This window comes from Lontra canadensis, unplaced genomic scaffold, assembly GCF_010015895.1.
Source record: "Lontra canadensis isolate GAN:19392208 unplaced genomic scaffold, GSC_riverotter_1.0 scaffold112, whole genome shotgun sequence".
Lineage (NCBI taxonomy): Eukaryota > Metazoa > Chordata > Mammalia > Carnivora > Mustelidae > Lontra > Lontra canadensis.
This window is the reverse complement of record NW_022631106.1, coordinates 2652859-2674710: the sequence shown is the minus strand read 5'-3', so window position 1 is coordinate 2674710 and position 21852 is coordinate 2652859. Positions and strand designations below refer to the sequence as shown.

At 39.8% G+C, this 21852-nt stretch overlaps 1 protein-coding gene across 1 annotated transcript in view; it reads left to right on the top strand.

Moving 5' to 3' along the window:
- The window catches only part of LONRF2 (LON peptidase N-terminal domain and ring finger 2), a 41607-nt gene that overhangs the window by 15255 nt on the left and 4500 nt on the right, over window positions 1-21852 (top strand). Inside the window, exons 3-10 of the mRNA XM_032840400.1 lie at window positions 7435-7557; window positions 9498-9656; window positions 10185-10386; window positions 10768-10867; window positions 11149-11263; window positions 14632-14753; window positions 16134-16292; window positions 19632-19794. Of these exons, the coding sequence (XP_032696291.1) occupies window positions 7435-7557; window positions 9498-9656; window positions 10185-10386; window positions 10768-10867; window positions 11149-11263; window positions 14632-14753; window positions 16134-16292; window positions 19632-19794 (1143 nt within the window). The remainder of the gene's footprint in view (window positions 1-7434; window positions 7558-9497; window positions 9657-10184; window positions 10387-10767; window positions 10868-11148; window positions 11264-14631; window positions 14754-16133; window positions 16293-19631; window positions 19795-21852) is intronic.

Sequence of the window (21852 nt, the reverse complement as noted above, 5' to 3'; positions counted from 1 at the left end):
AGGAATATCAACTGAACACATGAAAAGAGGCTCCACATGATTAGTCACTAGGAAAATTACAAATTAAAACCTCAAGGAGATACCACTAAATACCCATCAAAATGGCTTAAACTTAAAAGACGGACCATACTAAGTGTGAATGAGGATATACAATGTGGTGGGAATGGGACAGCCACAATGGAAGACAGTTTCGGAAGTTTATTTAAAGTTAAGCATACAGGGGTGCCTGGGTGGCTCCGAGAGTTAAAGCCTCTGCCTTTGGCTCAGGTCGTGATCCCAGGGTCTTGGGATCAAGCCCTGCATCAGGCTCTCTACTCAGCAAGTAGTCTGCTTCTCTTCCTCTCTCTGCCTGCCTCTCTGCCTACTTGTGATCTCCGTCAAATAAATAAATCTTTTTTTAAAAAAAGACTTCTTAAGAAAAAATAAAGTTAAGCACACACTTCTTATGTGACCTAACAATCATGCTTTTAGATATTTTCCCAAGAGAAGTAAAAAGATGTTAATGTGATATTTATAACAGCTTAATTCGTAATAGTCAAAGACTGAAAATAATCCATAGGCCCATCAACATTTAACAGAAGGTGTCAGCAAGATTGCAAACTAGGGGGGTCCCAACACTCATTTCCCTCACAAAATCAACAAAAACAATAAATAAACAACTATAAAGCAATGAAAACAGCTCTGGACTACAGTAAAGCAGCAGCAGCAGCAGAAACTCTGTAGAGCCCCAGAACTAAGGATGGCCGCAAAGAAAAGTGTAGGAAGTATTTTACCTCTGTCACTCCATCTCCCAGTCCAGAGCAGCTCAACAGCAAGAAGGATTCCCTCATGAATTTCACCTCATGGGATAAAGAGAACCAGAGGACTCTTTTAATCCTTATCATCACCATGAGCTTCTGCAGGCTTTGGTACTGAGGACCCCAATACTCTTAACCAATGCTGAACCCCGCTGATGGAGCTGCCCAGAATTCTGCCTCAGGGTCTCCTTCCCAGGGCTAGTGTTGTTACTGTGGTGACACCTGCCCCCTGGAGTCCAAGTTACTGCCCTGTTCTCCAGAACTAGAATGCTACAGGGCCTCACCATCTACAGGAAGCAGAGCTGCCTCTGTGTTGTGGCCAACCCCCTCAGTCCTAAGCCTTGTCACTGATCTACCATTTCAAATTTGAGCTTCAGCTTCTCTGCACCCTGCATTCTGGGTCCTAAGTGATGACTTTGACCTGCTACCACTGGGTCAGGCTGCCATTGCTGTGTATCCCACCCCCTTGGTCCTGAGTTGGGGCTATGTAGCTGCTGTTGTGCCATCATTGGGGGCCATACAGCTGCTGCTCTGTGCCCCACTCCCTGGGTCCTGAATTGGATACCTCTTTGCCCTGTTATCACTAGGCTATCTGCTGAGGCATCTCATCCCCCTAAACTCAAGTCACTGCAAGAAGGTCCAGAGACCCAGATGCCAGTTCCACAGGTGATCTGCACACACTCTTACACCTCAGATAATAACATCAGAGCTAAGGGAGTCTGTGACCCAGACCATGGGCTGAGGTAGTTCTGCATATCACTGAGCCTATGACCCCAGCTTCTCTGCTGCTGTGAATGCCAGCACACCATCACCAAAGGGGATCCTCTTGGCTAGAACTTAACACCCATAGACAACATAGAACAGGCTTTACCTGCAGGCTTTCCCTGCAGGCTTTACCACCGAGGACTCCAACAGCCCTAGCCACCACTGCTATCACAGACACCCATAGGATGCCCACAGTCTTGGGTGCTGAGTGTTCCCACAGCCTTCACCAGTGTTGGACTCCATTGCCAGATCTGCATGGAGACTATGCCACGGCACCCTAGCTAGCCTGTGCCCTTGCAGCCAACTTTAGAGGAAAGTCTTTCCCCCTCGAATCTACCTTGTCCAGACAGAAAACCAGTAAGGAAATAATGGACTTGGACTACATTTTAGGCCAAATAGCTCTGATAAATACATATAGGATATTCCATCCAAGAGCAGCAAAATATATATTGTTTTCAAGAGCAAACAGAACATTCTCCAGGATGGTTGATATGTTAGGTCACCAAACAAGTCTTAACAAATTTAAGAAGATTGAAATCTTCTTATTAATTAAATCAAGTATTCTTTCCAGACAAAATGTCATGAAACTAGAAATAGTAACAGGAAGAAAGCTGGAAAATTCACAAATATGTGGAAATGAAACAACAGACTTCTAAACAATCAGTGAATCAAAGAAGAAATCAAAGGAGAAATAAAACTTGAGACAAATGGAAATGGAAACACACATACCAAAACTTATGGGGTGCAGCAGAAGCAATTCTAATAGGGAAGTTTACACCTACATTAATAAAAAACACTTTAAACAACTTAATCTTACTCCTCAAGTAACTAGAAAAAAAAAAAACAACTAAGCCCAAATTTAGCAGAAGGAATAAAAATTAGAGCAGAAACAAAATAGAGACTAGAAAGACAACAGAAATGATCAATGAAACTACGAATTGGTTTCTTGAAAAGATGAACAAAACTGACACACCTTCTGCTAGACTAAGAAAAAAAGATGACTCAAAAGAATGAAATTATAAATGGAGGAAGCATTACATCTGATGCCACAGAAATACAAAGGATTGTAAAGGACTTTGAATAATTATATGCCAGCAATTGACATAACTTCAAAGAACGGGTGTAAATTCCTGGAAACATACAACTTACTAAGACTTATGAAAATATAAAAAATCTGAACAGACCAGTATTGAGCAAGGAGATTGAATCAGTAATCAAAATCTCCCAAAAAATAAAAGCCCAGGACAAATGGTTTCACAGGTAAATTCTACCAAACATTTAAAGAAGAACTAATACCAATCGGTCTCGAACTCTTCAGAGAACTCAAGAGGAAGGAACACTTCCAGACTCATTTTATGAGGCCAACATTACCTTTATCCTGAATCCACATAAGGACACTCCAAGAAAAGAAAATTATAGGCCAATATCTCTGATGAACATAGATGCAAAACCCTCAACAAAATACTAGCAAACAGAATTCAGGAACATCTTAAAAGAATTGTATACCATGATCAAGTGGATTTATTGCTGGGATGCAAGGATGATTCCACTGTTGCAAAGTAATCAATGTGATAGACCACATTAACATAATGAATAAAAATCTTATGGTCATCTCAATAGATGCAGAAAAAATATTTGACGTAATTCAACATCCTATCAGATAAAAACTGTCAATGAATTAGGTGTAGAAGGAATATTCTTCAACATAGTTAAAGTTATATGTGCAATCCCACAGCTAACATCATACTCAACAGTAAAAAGTTAAAAGCCTTTCCTCTAAGATCAGGGATAAGATAAGAATGCCCTCTCTTACCACTTCTGTTCAACATAATACTGGAGAAGTCCTCACCACAGCAATTTGGCAAGAAAAGGGAGAAAATAAAAAGTATCCAATCAGAAAGGAAGAAGTAAAATTATCTGCTTGCAAATGACATGGTTTATATATAGAAAACCCTGAATACTCAACCAAAAAACTGTTGGAACTAATCAATGTATTCTCTAAAGTTGCAGGACGCAAAATCAGCATTCCAATACACTAACAACAGACTATCTGAAGAGAAATTTAGAAAGTAGTCCCATTTACAATAACATCAAGAATAAAAAAAATAGCAAAAAATTTAGCCAAAGAGGTGAAAGACCTGTATACTGAAAATCATAAGACATTGAAAGAAGTTGAAGAAGCAAACAAATGGAAAGGTATCCTGTGTTCTTAGATTGGGAGAGTTGATGTTAAATTGTCCATACTGCTCAAAGCAATCTACAGAGTCAATGTAATTCCTTTAAAAATTCCAATGGGATTTTTCAAGGAAGTAGAAAAAACTATTCTAAAATTCATAGGGAAGCACAAAAGATCCTTAATAGCCAGAGCAATCTTGAGAAAGAAGAACAGAGCTGGAAGCATCACGCTTCCTGATTTCAAATTATGTTGAAAGTTACAGCAAGCAAAACAGTATGGTACTGGCATAAAAATAGCCACACAGACCAAGAAAACAAAATTTAAAGCTATAAATACACCTATGCATATGTAATCAACTAATCTTATACCAAGGTGCCAAGAACATAAAGTGAGAAAAGGATTTCTTCAATAAATGGTGTTAGGAATACTGGATATCCATATGCAAAAGAATGAAACTGGGCTCCTACCTTATACCACCCACAAAAATGTGCTTGGTTTAAAGACTTAAATGTAAAACCTGAAACTGTGAAACTCCTAGAAGAAAACAGGGAAAAATCTCCTTGAGATTGGCCTTGGCAATGATTTTTGGATGTGATCCCAAAAGCACAGGTACCAAAAGCTAAAATAAACAAGTAGAAGTGTATCAAACTAAAAGTTTCTGCACAGCAAACAATTAATAAACTAAAAAGGTAAGCAATGGAATGGGAAACAATATTTGCAAACCATATGTCTGAGAATGGACTAATATCCAGAATATATGAAGAACTCCTCCAACTCCATAGCAAAAATTGAATAGTGAGATAGACAAAGGTCCTGACTAGACATTTTTTCCAAAGAAGATCTACAAATAACAAATAGGTCCATGAAAAGGTGCTCAACATCACTAATCAAAGATGCAAATCAATACCGCAATGAGCTAGCACCTCACAACTTGTTAGGATGGCTAGTATCAAAAAGATAAGAGATAACAAATGTGGGCAGTGATGTGGGGGAAAGGATACCCTTGTCTTCTGTTAGTGAGAATGTAAATCGGTACAGCCATTATGGAAAACTGTATGCAGCCCCTCCTCAGGTAAAAAATGGAACTACCATATGATCCAGTAGTCCCACTTCTAGGTATATAGAGGAATGAAGTCAGTATTGCTACACTCAGTTAACAGATAGCTACACTCCCATGTTCATTATGGCATTATTCCCGGTACCCAAGATATGGAAACAACCTAAGTGTGGGCAGTTTAAGAAGGTGTGATACACACACACACACACACACACACACACACACACACACAGAGGAATATTATTCAGCCTTTAAAAAGAAGGAAATTCTGTTATTTCCAACAATGTGAATGAATCTGGCAGGTACTGTGCTAAGTGAAAGCCAGACAGGAGATAAATACTGTATAGTATTTATCAAACAAAAAGTGATTTCATAGAAACAGAACAAAATAGTGATTGCCAGGGCTGGAGGGAGGGGAATACGGGGAGATGTAAGTCAAAGGGTACGAAGATTTTGAGGATCCAATATACAGCATGGTGACTATAATTAATAATGCAGGATTACATACTTGAAATTTTTCAAGAGTAGATCCTCACTGCAAAAGAAGGAGGGAAGGAAGGAAGGAAGGAAAGAAGTTAAGTATGTGAGGTGGTGGGTGTGTAATTACCTTGATTGTGGGAATCATTTCACTGTGTATGTGTATATCAAATCATCATGATGGATGCTACATTTTATATACATTTATATTTGTCAGTTGTTCCTCAATAAATCTGGATTAAAAAACGAATTCAGCTATCATTTGGAGGAGGTTAAATTCTTAGTTTTGGGCTTCATGACAGTATTTTTTTTTTTCCTGTTTGCTTTAACTCTCAAAATGTCTCATTCCTGAGACATTTTGAGGGGATGAACAAGGTGAGCTGTACTATGTACATTACCTATCATAACTGCCATCTGAGTAAGGTTACGGGCCAGCAAATGTCAGGTAGCTTAAAAATTTCTGGTTCACCATAGGATTCCCTTGCCTGAATGAAGTACTACGAAACTAATAATATTTCTTTTTAAAAATTAAAAAATATAAATACACAGATTTTAGTATAATCATTCATTGGCACCTACTTGGTAACAGGGAATAATGAAGTGTCTATCCGTTCAGCAATGTGGATGAATCTCAGAAGCATCGCGTTAAAAGTGAAGGAAGGCACACAAATACATGTGTGATTTCATTAAATGAAATTCTCAAAAAAGCAAAACTGTAGTGACTGATCAGTGGTTCTTAGACTTGGAGAGAAGTGAGGATTGACTTTGAAGAGCATGTGAGAACATTCTGGGGTGATGGAAATGTGCTACATCATGATTGTGGTTGTACTTACACACTGTGTACGTTTGTCAAAAGTCCTATATTGTACATTTAAAATTGGTGAATTTTATTATATATAAATTCCACCTCCATAAAACTGTGGCAGCAAGAAAGTATAAGCAAGCATAAGTCTACCACGGAAGAGAATAGGGAATATTTATGGGATGAGAAAGCTCAGCAGATTTTTGGGATGCAGGTAAGTGGACGAAAAAGCAGAGAACATTATAGTTCAAATGGGAGCTGAGCTCATGTCCTAATACAAATTCCAGAGAAGATTCAATTTAAGCTCTTGGGAAAGGAATGAGAAAGGTGGTTTGCTTGACATACCAGTTCACCCCGCCATGCAGAGCAGTAGGAGGGCCCCAAAAAAAAAAAAAAAAAAAAAAATTGCCCCACCCCCACCTCCTGCAAAGAATTCGGACAGACTGCTTGAGAAAAGTGTGGCTGCCAATGCATGCAGGAGGTCCCCCGGCCCCCTGAGTAAGCCCCTCTAAATCCTGATACATGGGGCTTCCAGCCTAAGGCTTGGTTTCCCTACCATATACCTGAAAATCAAACCTCTCAAATAGATCCCCCTCACGTAGATGAAGGACCCAAAAAGTCTTCCAGTCGGCAATGAAGTCTCTATGAAGTCAAGGGTCTGACTCAATGTGAGACAAAACCAGTTGGAAACAGCACATCTTTTTAAAAATAAGAATGAAGAAACAGGGACTAACAAGAAAAAAATTCAATAAAATAAAGAAGAAAAAGACTAAAATGCATGATCAGGATGGACCCAAATGGAAATATAAGAACTGACAAAACAAATTACAGTATTTACAATGATTTGAGAAAACACTGCATTCACCAAAAACAAACAAACAAACAAAAAAAAACCAAACCTGCTGGTGGAAAATACTGATCCATATTGTATTTGGTTTATTTCTGTTGTAGTATTTTGTATGTTATGCTTTGTGTTATAGCTATTTCTGGTCATATTGGTCTTCTCTCACAAGACTATGCTCCTGAAACACAGGAACATGGTTGTGATCTGTGATGACTGAGTATCTTTAAAATTGGTAGACAGCCACTTCTCTCTTACTTAACATGGCCCTTGAAACTGCCTTGGGCTCAAATTCCTGGTCTGGTGACTTCTGTGTTCTGTTTATAGATTGTGTTTATGAAATACTTGGATTTGCTCCATTCCAGGGTAGTAGACCTGGAGCCATTCCTGGTGGGTTTTTGTTTATTCTAGCTGCTATGAAAATTCAGTAGTTCTAATGATTTTTTTCTGGGGCCCTTTGTATGCAAGTATATTATCACAGTTTTAAAAAGTGTATATCTTGTCTTTTGATGAATCCAGGGACATCATATGAAGGCTCAGGCTCTTTCTGGATTGGGAAGAAGTAAGGAAGCATTAAAGGAGTTTCTCTACTGCCTTGCTTTAAATCCTGAATGTAACTCAGTGAAGAAAGAAGCACAGAAGGTGTGATTTTTCTTTAAACAAATTTCTTTCTTAAGTCTCATTTATAGCTTTGATGTCCATGCTGAGTAACTCCTGCATGTCAGATAAACAAAAAATATAGTTCTGAATATTCATGACAATGTGATTAAAAACACACGGGATTAATGATGAGTTTCACACGTTTGATAATGTTCATCCAGGGATAAACCACTACGTATCATGAGATAGCACTTGTACAGCTCCCTGTTCCACTGAAGTAATGACATGAGCTAAGGAGGCAGGGTTGATGTGTGAGGCTAGGGGAAGCAGAGTGAGTTTTCTTAGAGTTGTAATTTCAAGCGTTACAGTTTGTATAGGAGCCCTATAAAAGACATTGTGATAATATACCAAATATACCAGTTCAGCTGGAAAGCTTGACTTGAGATTCTCAGCCAAGCTTCACCAGCATGATGCAGAAATATCTTTTCTCTTATTCAGGTCTTTAACCCAGTCATATTATAGGTCACTGAGTCACATTTACTGTGGGAATCCACCCTATGTTTAAGAGCCCTTACAATAGTTACAAGGTTATAAGGTTTCCTCCTCTGGATGCATTCTCGTGTCCCCCAGCATCCACATCTGACAGCGACAGATGGGGGAAATTTTACCTTCCCTTGTGTTCATACCATGAGGTATGTTTTTTTTTGTTTGTGTTTGTTTTTTTTTTTAGGCTAATACCATCACACTGTTGGCTCCTATAAGAACTGTAGTTAGCCCAAACACCTAGATCTTTTTTTGTTTTCTGTGAGAACCTTCTAGCAATACTTTTTATCCTTGTATTGTGCAGTGCATTGGTCTTTCTTAATGCTGTCAAATGATCACTTATGGGTTTTGGCCATTGTTTCAACTTGTCAAAATAATACTAAATCTTAACATTGGCTCTTCCATCCCTGACTGCTTTGTCCCACCTGCAAATTTCACAGGAACCTTAAAACATATCTCAACTGCTCCTCATAACAGCTTAAGAAATTCAGCCTGAGCTCAAAATTAAGCAGATTTACAAAGGTCTCAGTGCCACAGTCCAGGTCTGGTGATGCTTGGGGTGCTTCTTGTCTTTATGGGTGATATTTTCTCCCTGTAGCATTCTGTGAGTGGTAGGTTTCTTCTATCTCAGTGCCCAAAGACTGCCAGCCTGTTGATGCCCATGAAATGCAGTCATCTCCTGGACAGACTTCTGCTGCTTTACTGGAGCCCCTCAGAGCCAGTGCTGGGGACACTGATGTCCCTGCTGAGTGTTGTTCCTTCTTTATACAGGGGTCATGGGTGCGGATGCACGGACCTGTCACAGGAAGAGCAGTGGCAGGTTCTTTATTACGTTTCTGTTTCTCCTTTGTACCTCTCTTAGTCTTTGGATTCAGCTGAGTCCATGAGGTTTGGCAGGACCATCAAGTGGACTGGCAGTTACTTCCCACCACCACCAAAGGCTAGTTCATGGTTCTTGAACTAGAATTATGGCTCTTCACTTGGTCTCCCTTTAAAGTTTTTTACTGGGTGTCTCTTGTGGTTCTCTTGTATGTTGAGCGGTGTTCTAGAAATATCTCAGTCCTGTGTGTGATCACAACTCGAATTTAATTTAGGATCCTTGCAACCTTTGCACCTCTAATTTTCTCTCTTAATCATGAGACTTTTAGGGGTGATTTTCTGTAGCAGGTATGTAAGGACCCAGAAGAAAGAAATGATAATGTTCATATTTTATAATCGGTAAGGCTAAGCTGGGAAGGCACTGGTAGATAACATGCCTAATCAATGCTTTATGGTTTCAGAAACTTGAGTTTTGAAATAGTGGCAGTTGGAATATGGTAGTTATTCTTTTCAGTGTGTTAAGTCTCCTTGTCCTTATAGTTTGCTTGGGATCTCTAAGCCATATTATGTATTTTTCAAGAGTTTTAAAATACTTTTTTTTCTTCTTGGAAATTTTATAGGTAATGTGTGAGGTATTTTTTCCAGCTTCAGAAAACGCGCATCAGAATTTGACATCTTCCATCCAAAGCAGAATATTGAACAGCAGGCAAAAGGCTCAGTGTGCCAGCCACGTAAACGCCCAGCCTCTGGAAGAAGGCAGCAGTGCTGGGGGTTCTAAGGTAACGAAGCGCATGTGTTTGTTAGTATTATCTTGATTAACCTTTACGTAATTCGTAATTTTGAACACTTATAAGTTATTCAGATTGTGGCCTTATGTTAGTTGGAAGTACTTCTCAAGACCAGTTTCTAGCTCCTCAGCCTGAAAGTTGAATCTTTTGAAGGAAGTTGGTGGAAGTCATGAAAACGATTGAAAGAAACATGTAGTAGCATTCAGGACATCACACGTTGAGAACCTCAGGCATCAGGAGACTCTCGTTTATTTTAGTTTGGAGAAAAGAAAGCAAAAGGGTGATTTGAATATACAAAGATTGATGTTCAGTTGATCTCTCTCAAAAAGAATTTTTTTTTTTTTTTACTGTGGGAAGTGTAAAGCTCATCTTCAAAGTTAACAGATGAAACCTATCATGAAGGAAGAGCATAGGCCCTCTTTTTTCCAGAGATTTCTAAGAAAGGCCACTACGGGATTATTGTTTTCTGTTATGCTATGATTTCTTAATACTCAGGATTCTTTTTTCCTATTTAAACAGAATGCATCTGAGAAATCTGATGTGTTTAGAAATACCTATTCTTCAGTTTTGTATTTTATACTGGGTCTGCACTTTGAAGAGGATAAAAAAGTATTAGAGAGCATCCTTCCAGTAGCACCCAGCACCGGTTTAAAGAGACAATTTCCAGATGATTTGGAGGACATGCATGAGCTGAATGGCCCTGGGAAAGTACCCAAGAAAGGTCAGCAAGTGATTTTGTCATGGAGTTGTATGGCTCCAGAGTGATAGACTGTTAGTTAATATTCAGTATATTAAAAAAAATTATACAGATAGTTTAAAATGAATAATGAAAGGAATAGATCAGCTTTATGATGATAGAACAGTTTAAAATGACTAAGCCTACGCAGACTTCATAGTCAGAAATAGGGAAAATTTAGTTATAACTTTAACTTTTATTCATGTTTACGGTCCATATTGTTGTGTATGGTTAATCTGATAGGAAATATCCTACCCAGCATGATTTGTTATATTGGTGTGACACATTTTAGCCAGAGGAAATACAGTTGCTGCATGTTCTTGTCCAGGTGAGCAATGTTAATAATAGCATTTTAAACTTTTTCAGAGGCAGATTCCTCACCTCAAATGAACATGACCTCTAACGTAGGAGAAAGTCCAGAGCTCTCCATAGATGTAACTGACTTTGAGTGTGCCCTTTGCATGAGGTAGGATGACAGAGAACCTGTGCAACTCTTTGAAAACTCATCCTTTCTGAATTGGATATCCTAACCATAATGGGCTTTTTATTATCAGAGAAATTATGTATATCTTAGTAATGAGTGATTTATTTTCTAGAAATATGATAAGGAAAATCTCAATGGAAAATGGATATCAGTAATTTCTGTAGTCATGAGGGAATTGTCTTAAGGAATTCTTTGAAAATGAATAGATTATTTGTAGATCTCTTTTGGACAGTTTCAGCTAAAAACTCAGATATATTTTCCAGGTTGCTCTTTGAGCCTGTTACTACACCATGTGGACATATGTTTTGCCTGAAATGCCTTGAGCGCTGCCTTGACCACGCCCCACACTGTCCACTGTGTAAAGAAAAACTCTCAGAAGTAAGTATTTCTTCTGAAACAACAGGACCATTTGGCCCTCTTCTCATCCCTCAGTAGATGCTCATTTCTGGGGTTGGCTTTGCTTATACGACCCATTTACTAAAGAAAGTTGGATTTCTCCAGTCAAAGAGAGGTCTTTTCTTCTCTGATTTTTCAAAAAGTAGAAAAAGGAAGTTTAGACACAGAAGCAGTTAAACTTGAGGGAAATTTTTAGGCATGAATTATAGTTGAGGTACATTGAAAACGGGTAACGTAATTGGAGCTCCTACAATGTTATAAATAGTTGAGATAACATTATTGAGTCCTCACCAGGTGTTAATCATAAAGGGATGAGATAACATTATGGCACACTTAATATGTGCTAAGGATTCTGTCCTTTATCTCATCTCAAGGGGAAGTCATATTGTAGTACTCAGTTTTGCATAGGATCAAAGACTTGATCAGTTTTGACTACTAGGAGATTGTTTTGGTGTGTTATCAGTTGTGTCTTTTGTCTGTAATCAAAGCCGGTAACACTCGAGATTCCATGGAGGGAAGCTATTTAGTTATGTCTAACTCAAAAATAAACTGCTAAATCCATACCTTAGGAATGGTAAATACAAAAAATAACACTTAAAAGCTTTTAAAGGCTTTCTGATCAACTTTTCAAATTGTGATATGTATCAACTCTCTTGGGCTCTGGTGCCACTAACCTGCCATGAAGCAAGTTATTTAACTTCTTGGGGGGGGTTAATCTATAAAATAATACTAATAATATTTTCCTTAATTACTTCTAGAGATTATACTCAGTATATTTTAAGTAGGACAAAGTGGTGTTTTAAAGATTTATTTGTCTATTTTTAGAGACAGAAAAAGAGTGTGTGTGCTTGTGTGGGTGTAAGCTGGGGGAGGAGAGTGGAGGGAGAGAGAGTCTCAAGCAGACTCCCCGCTGAGCATGGAATCTGATGCGGGGCTTAATCTCAAGACCCTGAGATCATGACCTGAGCTGAAATCAGAGTCAGATGCCTCACCAACAGAGCCACCCAGGCGCCCAGGGATTAAGTGTTTTTTTAAAACAAATGTCCAGTAAAATTAATTTTAAATTTGATATGGTAGGGCGTCTGGGTGGCTCAGTGGGTTAAAGCCTCTGCCTTCAGCTCAGGTCGTGATTCCAGGGTCCTGGGATTGAGCCCCGCATCGGGCTCTCTGCTCAGCGGGGAGCCTGTTTCCTCCTCTCTCTCTGCCTGCCTCTCTGCCAACTTGTAATCTCTGTCTGTCAAATAAATAAATAAAATCTTTAAATTAAAAAATTTGATATGGTAAAGGAGATGTTATACGTATGTGAATTTTTAAATAATTATAACTTAGTTTACTGCCAAAATTTGTTAAAATAAGTTTTTATAATTGAGATCTTTGTAAATCATTCTATGTACATACTTGCTCTTTTAAATTGCATACCTCCTGAAGCTCTAGGTTATTCACGGCTCTCATCATGGGAATGAATCATTGTACTATGCACCATGTCAGGATGGTGGGTGCTTTTGAGTCTGTGTGACAGTTTCCTTTGGTGGTTCCTCTGCAGATCCGCTGCACTGTGTTTGCTCTCTCTTCTTGTTAACAGTAGAATAGCATTTGGCCTCTTGCCTTGTTGCACCCATGCTTGTCTGGGCCGGTGGGCCTGGAGGTGGTTTATTCTCAGACAGTAAAATGCATGTCTTTATGACCACTGTTTGTAACACAGACCTTTGGTTCACTTCCGTGTTCAGTACTTTCTGATACAGGACTATGTGATGAAGCAGTGTGTTGAGGTTGACACTGTCATGTAAATTCCTTAGGGACAGAGACAACCTCCTGTCTTGTTTTCACTCTAATTCCAGGGGCCAGAACACATAGCAGTTCAGGAAATCCATGCTGAATGAAAGATTAAATGAACGAATGAATGAGTGAATGATTGAGGGCAAGCTCTGCATAGATTGCCATTGTGTAGAAATTAGAATATAACAAAACTAAGTAAAATGAAAAATCACAACTCACTCTTTCTTCGATGCAGAAACTGCTTCATGAGCTTAGACTTTCTCACATACATTATCATAAACATGAACCATCAGTTATCTAGGTATGCATAGAAGCCATGGGTAACATAATGCCAAGTAAAGCAAATTGTATTACTCTTCAAGAAAATGGTGCCATAAACTAACCATATAAAATACAGATGTCATTAATAATATTTACTGTGAATTAAGTTAAACTTGTTTCTGCTGGTTATTCTGTTACTGAGTGTCTCAAACACAGTTGTGTCCCCGAGGTTGAACTCCTAGTTCTTAGTGCCAGCAATACCCATAGCTTGTTTCACACAAGCTTAAGGGAGACCAGGCAGGATGTCTAGGACTTGCCCATATATAACTGTTAGAAATATGTAGAGCAGCCCAAGCAGAGGAATGCAGCAAGTTAACAAAGCAACAGCAGCACATTGAAAACTACCAGCCTTGAGGTCCTGGTGCCACTGTGGCTTGAAGCTAGTCCCTAACCTTTCTGAGACCCCCTTCTCTACTGGTACACTGTAAACATTACTTCTGAGATAGGGCTCTTTTAAGGTCTAACTTAATTTATATGAAGCATCTGCATTTGGTACCTGATATATATTAGGATGTTAGTGAAAAAAGCTCTTATTTGCAAATTCGTAGGCCTAAGATAAAAGTAGTGCACACACATGCACACACAGAATAATAATAGATCCTCAGCTACATAGGACCCCTCCAGCCACTGATCCTGGCACATTTTAATTCAGGTTCCACCTATTTCCCTTCACATCCAGCTTGAATTCCTTGGTCCCTCTGTCCCTTTCCCAATCCAAATAGAGCCAACTCTGCCTCTTGCACATGTCCAGATTAAGTAACAAAGCAAAGCTAGAGCAGAAGCCACAAAACTGGGAAGATTGGTTTCAGTTTAAATTCACAGTCTTAAATCTTAGACTCAAAACATTAGTAGTCATTCTTACTATGTGTCTCTAGTAGCTTCAATTTTCCACTTTCTTAGATGATTATTTCCCATTTCTCTTCTTTTGCAACATATCCTACATGCTTCCTCTCCCTTCTCTGACATTGTGATACTTGATTGAGAATGCAGAAGCTGGTCAGGCTGGGATTCACTCATCCTTCCTCCAGGTGATGAACACCTTCTCCTGCCCTTTTTTCAGAAGGGAGGAACTGCCTTGCCCCTGTCCCTACCCCAGGCTGGCTGACCTCCAGGCTCTCCATCCCCCATCCCTTTGTCTTCTGAGAGACTCTACCCCTCTCCCTCTTTTTTAACCGTTTCTACTGGGGAGAGAGTACTTTGTCCTCTAGAATTAATTACCATGTGGTATTATTTAACGTTTCCTTTTGTTACAGTTGTTGGCAAGCAGAAACTTTAATATAACTATTCTGGCTGAAGAATTAATATTTCAGTACTTATCTGATGAACTCTCTGATAGGAAGAGAATTTATGATGAAGAAATGACAGAACTATCAAAGTAAGTTCTCAAGTTGTATGTTACTTGGTCTTGAGTTCAGATTAAAGAAGGAAATCCTTGCGTTCTTAACTTTATTTTAGGTACCCACCCCTGGCAGAGAAATTAGACCTAGAAATAGAAAAAATATCAATTGCAAAAAAATTATGGAAATTTAATTGAAAAGGGTCATAAAACATATTTCAAAATTATGTCTTCATGGGACCCCTGGGTGGCTCAATTGGTTAAGTGTCTGACTTTTGATCTCAGCTCAGGTCTTGATCTTGGGGTCATGAGTTCAAACCCCATGTTGGACCTCATGCTGGGTACGGATCCCACTTAAAAAAAAAGTGTGTCTTCCCAAAATTATGTAGTTGCTTTTTGAATCTAAGTAAGTGGTACTGAATTTTTCAGAATTGAAAAGGCACAGTATATAGAAACAGGAGGGAAAATAGGATTATCCCTTGAAATAGGCTTGAGGGTTGTTTTTGCCTTTTAAAGTGATCAGAGTTGTGTGTTGTAGCAAACTTTAACTATTGAGGTCTTACAATTCTTCCACTCCTTTTTATTTAGAACTCATTACCTTTGACTACTGTGTAGTTTTTGCTTTCGTCAGAACTTTTTTCTCTTCTTATTATTTATTTTTATTAAGGTAAAATTAATGCATAGCATTATATGAATTTCAGGTATGTAACATAATGCTTTGATATTTATATATATTGCAAAATGACCATCACATTAAGTCTTAACATCCATCACTAAACATAGTTAGCAAATTGTTTTTCTTGTGGTGAGAGCTTGTAAGATCTCTTCTCTTATCAACTTTCAAATATGCAGCGCGGTATTATTAACCGTAGTCAACATGCTGTGCATTACATCCCAGGCCTTATTTATTTACAGCTGGAAGCTTGTACCTTCGACCCTCTTCATCTGTTTCACCCACCTCCCCACCCCACCTCAGCCTCTGGCAACCACCAATCTTTTGTCTTTATCTATGAGCTTGCTTTTGTTCTTTTTAAAGATTCTACATGTAAGTGAGGTCATTCAATATTCATTTTTCTGACTTATTTCACTCAGCATAATGTCCTCAAGGTCATTAAAATTTTTTTGTTATCATAGTTGTAAGCTGTAACTTTTTCTAAGTAAATTAATACAATTCAGCATGTTCTGTCTCCTCAAATTAAATACGACAGGCTTGTCAGGAAAATCTGGTAAGCTGAGAACTTTCTCATGAGGTGGTCCTTGGCTTCCTTTCCCCACTAAAGACCGAGACAGGCCTGAGGGTTTTCTGTTGTAAATGAGGAAATTGAGGTTGGCTAGCTTTTGCTATGTTACAGTGACTAATATTCCCTTTCATTTCTAACAGCTCCTATTTCTAAGTTTACGTTTTCCCTTACCCAACAGTCTGACGAGAGATGTCCCCATCTTTGTGTGTGCCATGGCCTTCCCCACCGTCCCGTGTCCACTTCATGTCTTTGAGCCCCGCTATCGGCTTATGATAAGAAGATGCATGGAAACTGGCACCAAACGGTTTGGCATGTGTCTGTCTGCTGAGCACGCAGGGTAAGACTTTTCAGCATCCAGAGGGTCCTAAATAAATACGTAATTTGTTATTTTTTCTCGAAGAACAATTTAAGATGATATTGAAAACTTCCAGTGGCTCCCATTACATAAAAATGTATAAGTCCGAAGTCGCATTATGATGTGAGCCCAGCCTTCTTTCTAGCCTCATCTCCTACTCCTTTCTCTCAGACATCATACTTGCTAGTCCACTATCATATTATTTGCCTTCCTCTAAATACAGTTCATATCCATTCCTCCATGCTTCTCTTTGGCTATAATTCTGTTCTAGTTCATCATCATGCAAACAAATCTAATCTAACTTTTAAGGTCTAAAAAATTTGCTAAAAAATTAGTTGGGGGAAATTGGAGGAGGAGACAAACCATGAGAGACTGTGGACTCTGAGAAACAAACTGACGGTTTTGGAGGGGAGGGGGTTGGGGAGGTTGGGTGAGCCTGGGGCTGGGAATTAAGGAGGGCATGTATTACATGGAGCACAGGGTGTGGTGCATAAACAATGAATGCTGGAACACTGAAAAGAAATAAAACAAGATAAAATGGAAAAAAATTGAAACCTTCATCTACACAGACAGGCAAATTTCAGTCCTACAATAACCACAGCTCTTAAGTTTTTACCTCTCCTTGTTTTACATCAAATTGGCAGGCAGCTCCCTCCATGGCTGCTCTGGGGTCTCTGCATTTTTCCCAAACTGTTAGATTCCTTTACCCCTAGGGCTTTGTTGTTACTGCATGGTTATCATGAGGTCACTACATGCAAGTTCTAGCTAGTAGAAGAGGCACATATGCTCCAGGATTCTGGAGAAAAGGAGTACTCATCCCTGTTGCTCATGCCTATTGGAATGGAGGCTGGGAAATGTAGCCCAGCCATGTGCCCAGGAAGAAAGGGAGAATGGATATGTAGAACCACCCACTAGTTTCTACTGTATATACCTAGGAACAGATCTTTTGAAAGATTGATGTAGGACCTTTATAGAAAAAAAATCTACAGCTTTATTGAAAAATATTTGGGAAGATCTAAATAAATGGAGAGAAGTAACATTTCCATGAACGGATGCATAGACTTGAATATCATGGAAATATTAGATTTACCCAAATTAGTCTGTAAATCTGAGGTAGTTTCAGTCAGCATTCCAAGAGGGTTTTTTCATGGAATTGTTCAAAATAATTGTTTAGAATTATTATGGAAAAGCAAAAGACCAAGACCATGACAATTTTGAAGACATCAGTTGAGTAAGATGGGAGAACACTCCCATAATAAATTTAGAAGTCCTAGTAAGTAGACTACTAGTATAGAATATGAAGATAAGAAATGGATCCACTCATAAATGGACCCTATATTTACATATAATTTTGTGAAAAAAGGCAAGCTGCTCACTTAGAAGGTGCTTAGAAAATTAGTGGGCAATCCAAATGGGAAAAAATAATCTTTTCTCTGCCTTGCACCATATACACAAATTACACGTTATTTACATTTTCAGTGTGAAAAACAACATATAAAAATGTTAAGAGAAAACATTGGAGACTATAATTAGGAAAAGGGAAAGAATTTTTTAATACAAAATGCTGAAAGCACAAACCATGGAAGAGGAGATTAATAAATTTGAATATATTAAAATTTGATTCATCAAAATCAGCAAAAGCAGAGTGAAAAAACAAGTTCCAGCAGTTGTGCTTCCATGAACGATACAGCACACTAAGAAGAGCATTACCCCAGATAAACTACAGGACGTAAGTTTCCTGAACTCGTCAGTGAGTAGATGTTGCTCACCACAAGTGCGGAAAGCCAAGTCCCTCCAGGGAAAGCAGCAGACAAAAGTGTGGTTTACCTGTGGCAGAACCCAGGAGAAGGAAACCTGTAAGTGTGTGGGAAGAATTCAGCTAGTTTTGGGAGGGCCATGTTCTAATGACCTCATGTGGACAAGCTTTAGAGTACAGATGCAAGGGGAATTTGCATTCATTCACAAGTTCTTATCTACAGACAGGACAGGATGCTCATTAGAAAGACAGGTGCTGCAGCTGAGCTAGGCTTTGAAGGAGCTGACATTTGAAGGCATTTGTCTGCTGATGGCTGGGAAGTACTCCCTTGAAGGGGATCTTCAGGACACCTCCATCCATGCCGCAGCCCGTTAGATAAGCAGGAGGAGATAGTTTTAGGAGAGATCCAAGAAGAGGTGTCCAGCCGTATAGCTGGACCCATCACTCATCGTTAGCTTGAAGGTATGTGATGAAGTTGTTCATGTAATTTCGAATCACATAGCGTTGGGTTCAGATCTCAGGTCTAAATCTTACTGTGGCCTTATGTACGTTGTTTGGTTTTAACCTTCCTGCTTTTGTGAGGCTTGAATGAGAACATATTATAAACTGCTCCATATAGTGCTTGACAGGAAATGGGCTTAGTTAGTGTCCTCAGAAAGTTAGAGTGAGAGTTAAAAGAGTGAGAGTGGTTAAGATCACACGGGACAGCTTTGGAGTGAGGATGCCACCCTGAGCGGGCCCTGTGAGTGAGACATGTGGAGGACGGAGGAAAGCTGTGAAGGGCTGCACTGGTCAGGGAGGGCACCAGAGAGCAGCAGAGGGTGTTGGGTCAGTGACAGATCAGCAGGCTCATGCCAGAGTCATGTGTGACTTCCAGTGGGGTCATTTCAGTGGAATGGAGGGAGCAGGAGATGAAGGCAGTGACTGTAGATGACTTTGCATAGTGGTTTGTTGGGGAGGACAGGTCTGGCCAGCATCATTGGAAAATAGTGGGGGAGGGAGCAGAATCTGTGAGGGACACGAGGGCCCCCAGACATAACTTGTGCTCTCTGTACCCCTTGACGGTGCCCTGACCAAGGGCACTTAGGATTTTCTCTCTACCTCTCGGGTCCTTCCAAAGCACTAGCCTGTTTGAAAGACGGTGGCACAAGGGCCCTTTTCCCTCCAGCCCTCCCCATGCAGCCCTTGTACACCCGTATGTTTTGCATTTAACAGAAGGAATCATCGGGGCACCTGAGTGGCTCAGTGGGTTGGGCCGCTGCCTTGGGCTCAGGTCATGATCTCAGGGTCCTGGGATCAAGTCCCGCATCAGGCTCTCTGCTCAGCGGGGAGCCTGCTTCCCCCTCTCTCTTTCTGCCTGCCTCTCCATCTACTTGTGATCTCTCTCTGTCAAATAAATAAATAAATAAATCTTAAAAAAAAATAAAAATAAAAACAGAAGGAATCGTCCGCAGGTGTCTCTTAGAGAAAATAAGCTTGCTGGTCCCATGTGGAGACACCATTTGTTTTGTTTGGATCTTCTGCGTTTATAAAATCATGGTTATTTCTCTCAACTGTCGTGTCAGAATTTCGGAGTACGGCTGCATGCTGGAGATTAAGGATGTCAGAACATTTCCTGATGGGAGTTCGGTTGTGGATGCCATTGGGATTAGTCGGTTCAGAGTTCTAAGCCACCGTCACAGAGATGGCTATAACACAGCCGACATCGAGTATCTCGAAGACGAAAAGGTGAGGTTGCTTTAACAGCTGTGTGTTCAGAGCTTTAACAGCTGTGTGTTTTCCTGTGCATGTGGAAAAACTTGGTCAGATTTTTACAGATAATATTACTTATATCTTCCCTAATTCAGCAGCACTTCAGTTATTTATTACCTCAGTGGATTTTTCACCTGATTTGGAGCTGGTGGACACGTGTCCTCCTCAGAAAAATTACCTTACTGCTGCACATTGTGAAATGCCTTTGTGGTTTGTTGTCTCGGTGTTCTGGCTCAGGAGTTGGCAGATCTTTCCCACAGAGGCCCGTACAGTCAATACCAGAGACTTTCCAGGTCAAGCAGTCTCTGTGGCAACGACTCAGCTCTGCCGTTGCAGCACAGAAGCAGCTGTAGACAGTCTGGAAATGAGTTGGTGTCACTGGTTTCCAAGACAACGCTGTTTACATAGACATACGCAGTGAACAGAATTTGACTTGTGAGTAGTAGTCCATCCCTGTTCTGGATCCTGGTGTTAGTTCAGAATGAGATATGATATAAAAAACAATGCTTAAAAATGCCTTCTAAAGTTCAGTGTAAAAGGTTTAGATCTCTTACCCCTTGAGAAATATTAGTATGTCTAATAGAAATATCAGAATCCATATTTTGACAGATTAACAAAATGTTTTGAAGGGATTCTCAGAAAGATGGGTAAAAAGATGTCCCTAGCCATCTTATCATTTATGGCCAAAACCAAGAAATAGTGCAGAGACTCATCAGGAGAAGAATGGATAAACAAACTGTAGTCCATTTCTACAATGGAGAACTACTTGGCGATAAAAACCAAGGAACTGACCACACACAGAACAATGTGAAAGAATCTCCTAGGTCTCTCAACGAACACGTCTCTCAGTGTGACGTTAAGCCAGGGAAGCCAGACACACAACCACACATGCTGTGTGGGTCCATTTATATACTTCCAAGATGAGGCATCACTTGTCTCTGGTGTTAGAGGGCAGAGACTGGCTGGGGGTGGAGGGCCATGGAGGGTGATGGAAATGTCCCCTGTCCTTTGAGGATTGTGATCCCACTGGTGCATACAGCTGACAGTACTCTGAGCCAACCATTAAGAACAACGCATTTGTCTGTATGTAAATTACCTGCAAGAAAAAGCATTACAACCATCTAGAAAGAGGAAATCCTTGGAATTATTCTATGCCTATTTTGAATTCTTTGGTTCACATTTAGAAACATGGAAGGTGAGAGTCTGTCACTTTGAGGACAGTGATGTACATTCATAAGGCCCATGAGGAGAGCCACACCCCCAGCACCAGCACCGTCCCTTTTCCTGGTGCTGGTTCTGGTCATCCTGAGGACAGGACCTCACAGTGCAGGGGCCAAGCACAATGAGTCAACCCTAACATCACAGGACCAGGGAGTGGGGTTTAAAGGATGTGACTGAGTGTGATTGTTTTTGGGGTCCCTCTGCTGCCCCAGTAACAAATCTGAGAGGGTTTGCTGACTGTTGTTGTGAATGGCAATTTTTGGTGGTATATGTTTTTAAAATGGTTGCTTACATAGCGACAACATGAAATAATTTTGGTGGTTTAAAAAAAAAAATCCCCTTCTACATATGAATATTTAATTTGTGTAAGTCAAAATGAGAACGATTGTATGCATTATAATCTAATTCCTCAGTTTATCCTAGTTTTCAGAGGTAGTGGTATTTTATAACTAGAGAGGACCTGAATGGTGAATTCCCATTTTGTAGATGAAAAAAACCCTACCCTCAGGAGGCTCTGTGACTGGCTTAAGAGAATGAGCAATGAAGCCAGAACACACCTGGGTTCCCTGGTCCCCAGCCCAGTGCTTTTCCCACTTAGGTGTTTCTGAGTAGGACTGGGGCATACTTAAAATGAATGACTTGGCAATGAGGTAGGCACCCAGAAGCAAAGTGTGGTAAATCTAGAGCATCAGGGCCTACTGCTGCGTAAGGCTAATTTGAAGGGAATGTGTGATTGCTGTAACATGTCTTTTGGAATGTAGTTTGGTGATATGGAATACAATATTTTAAATGTCTCATTCTTTGACTTAGCAA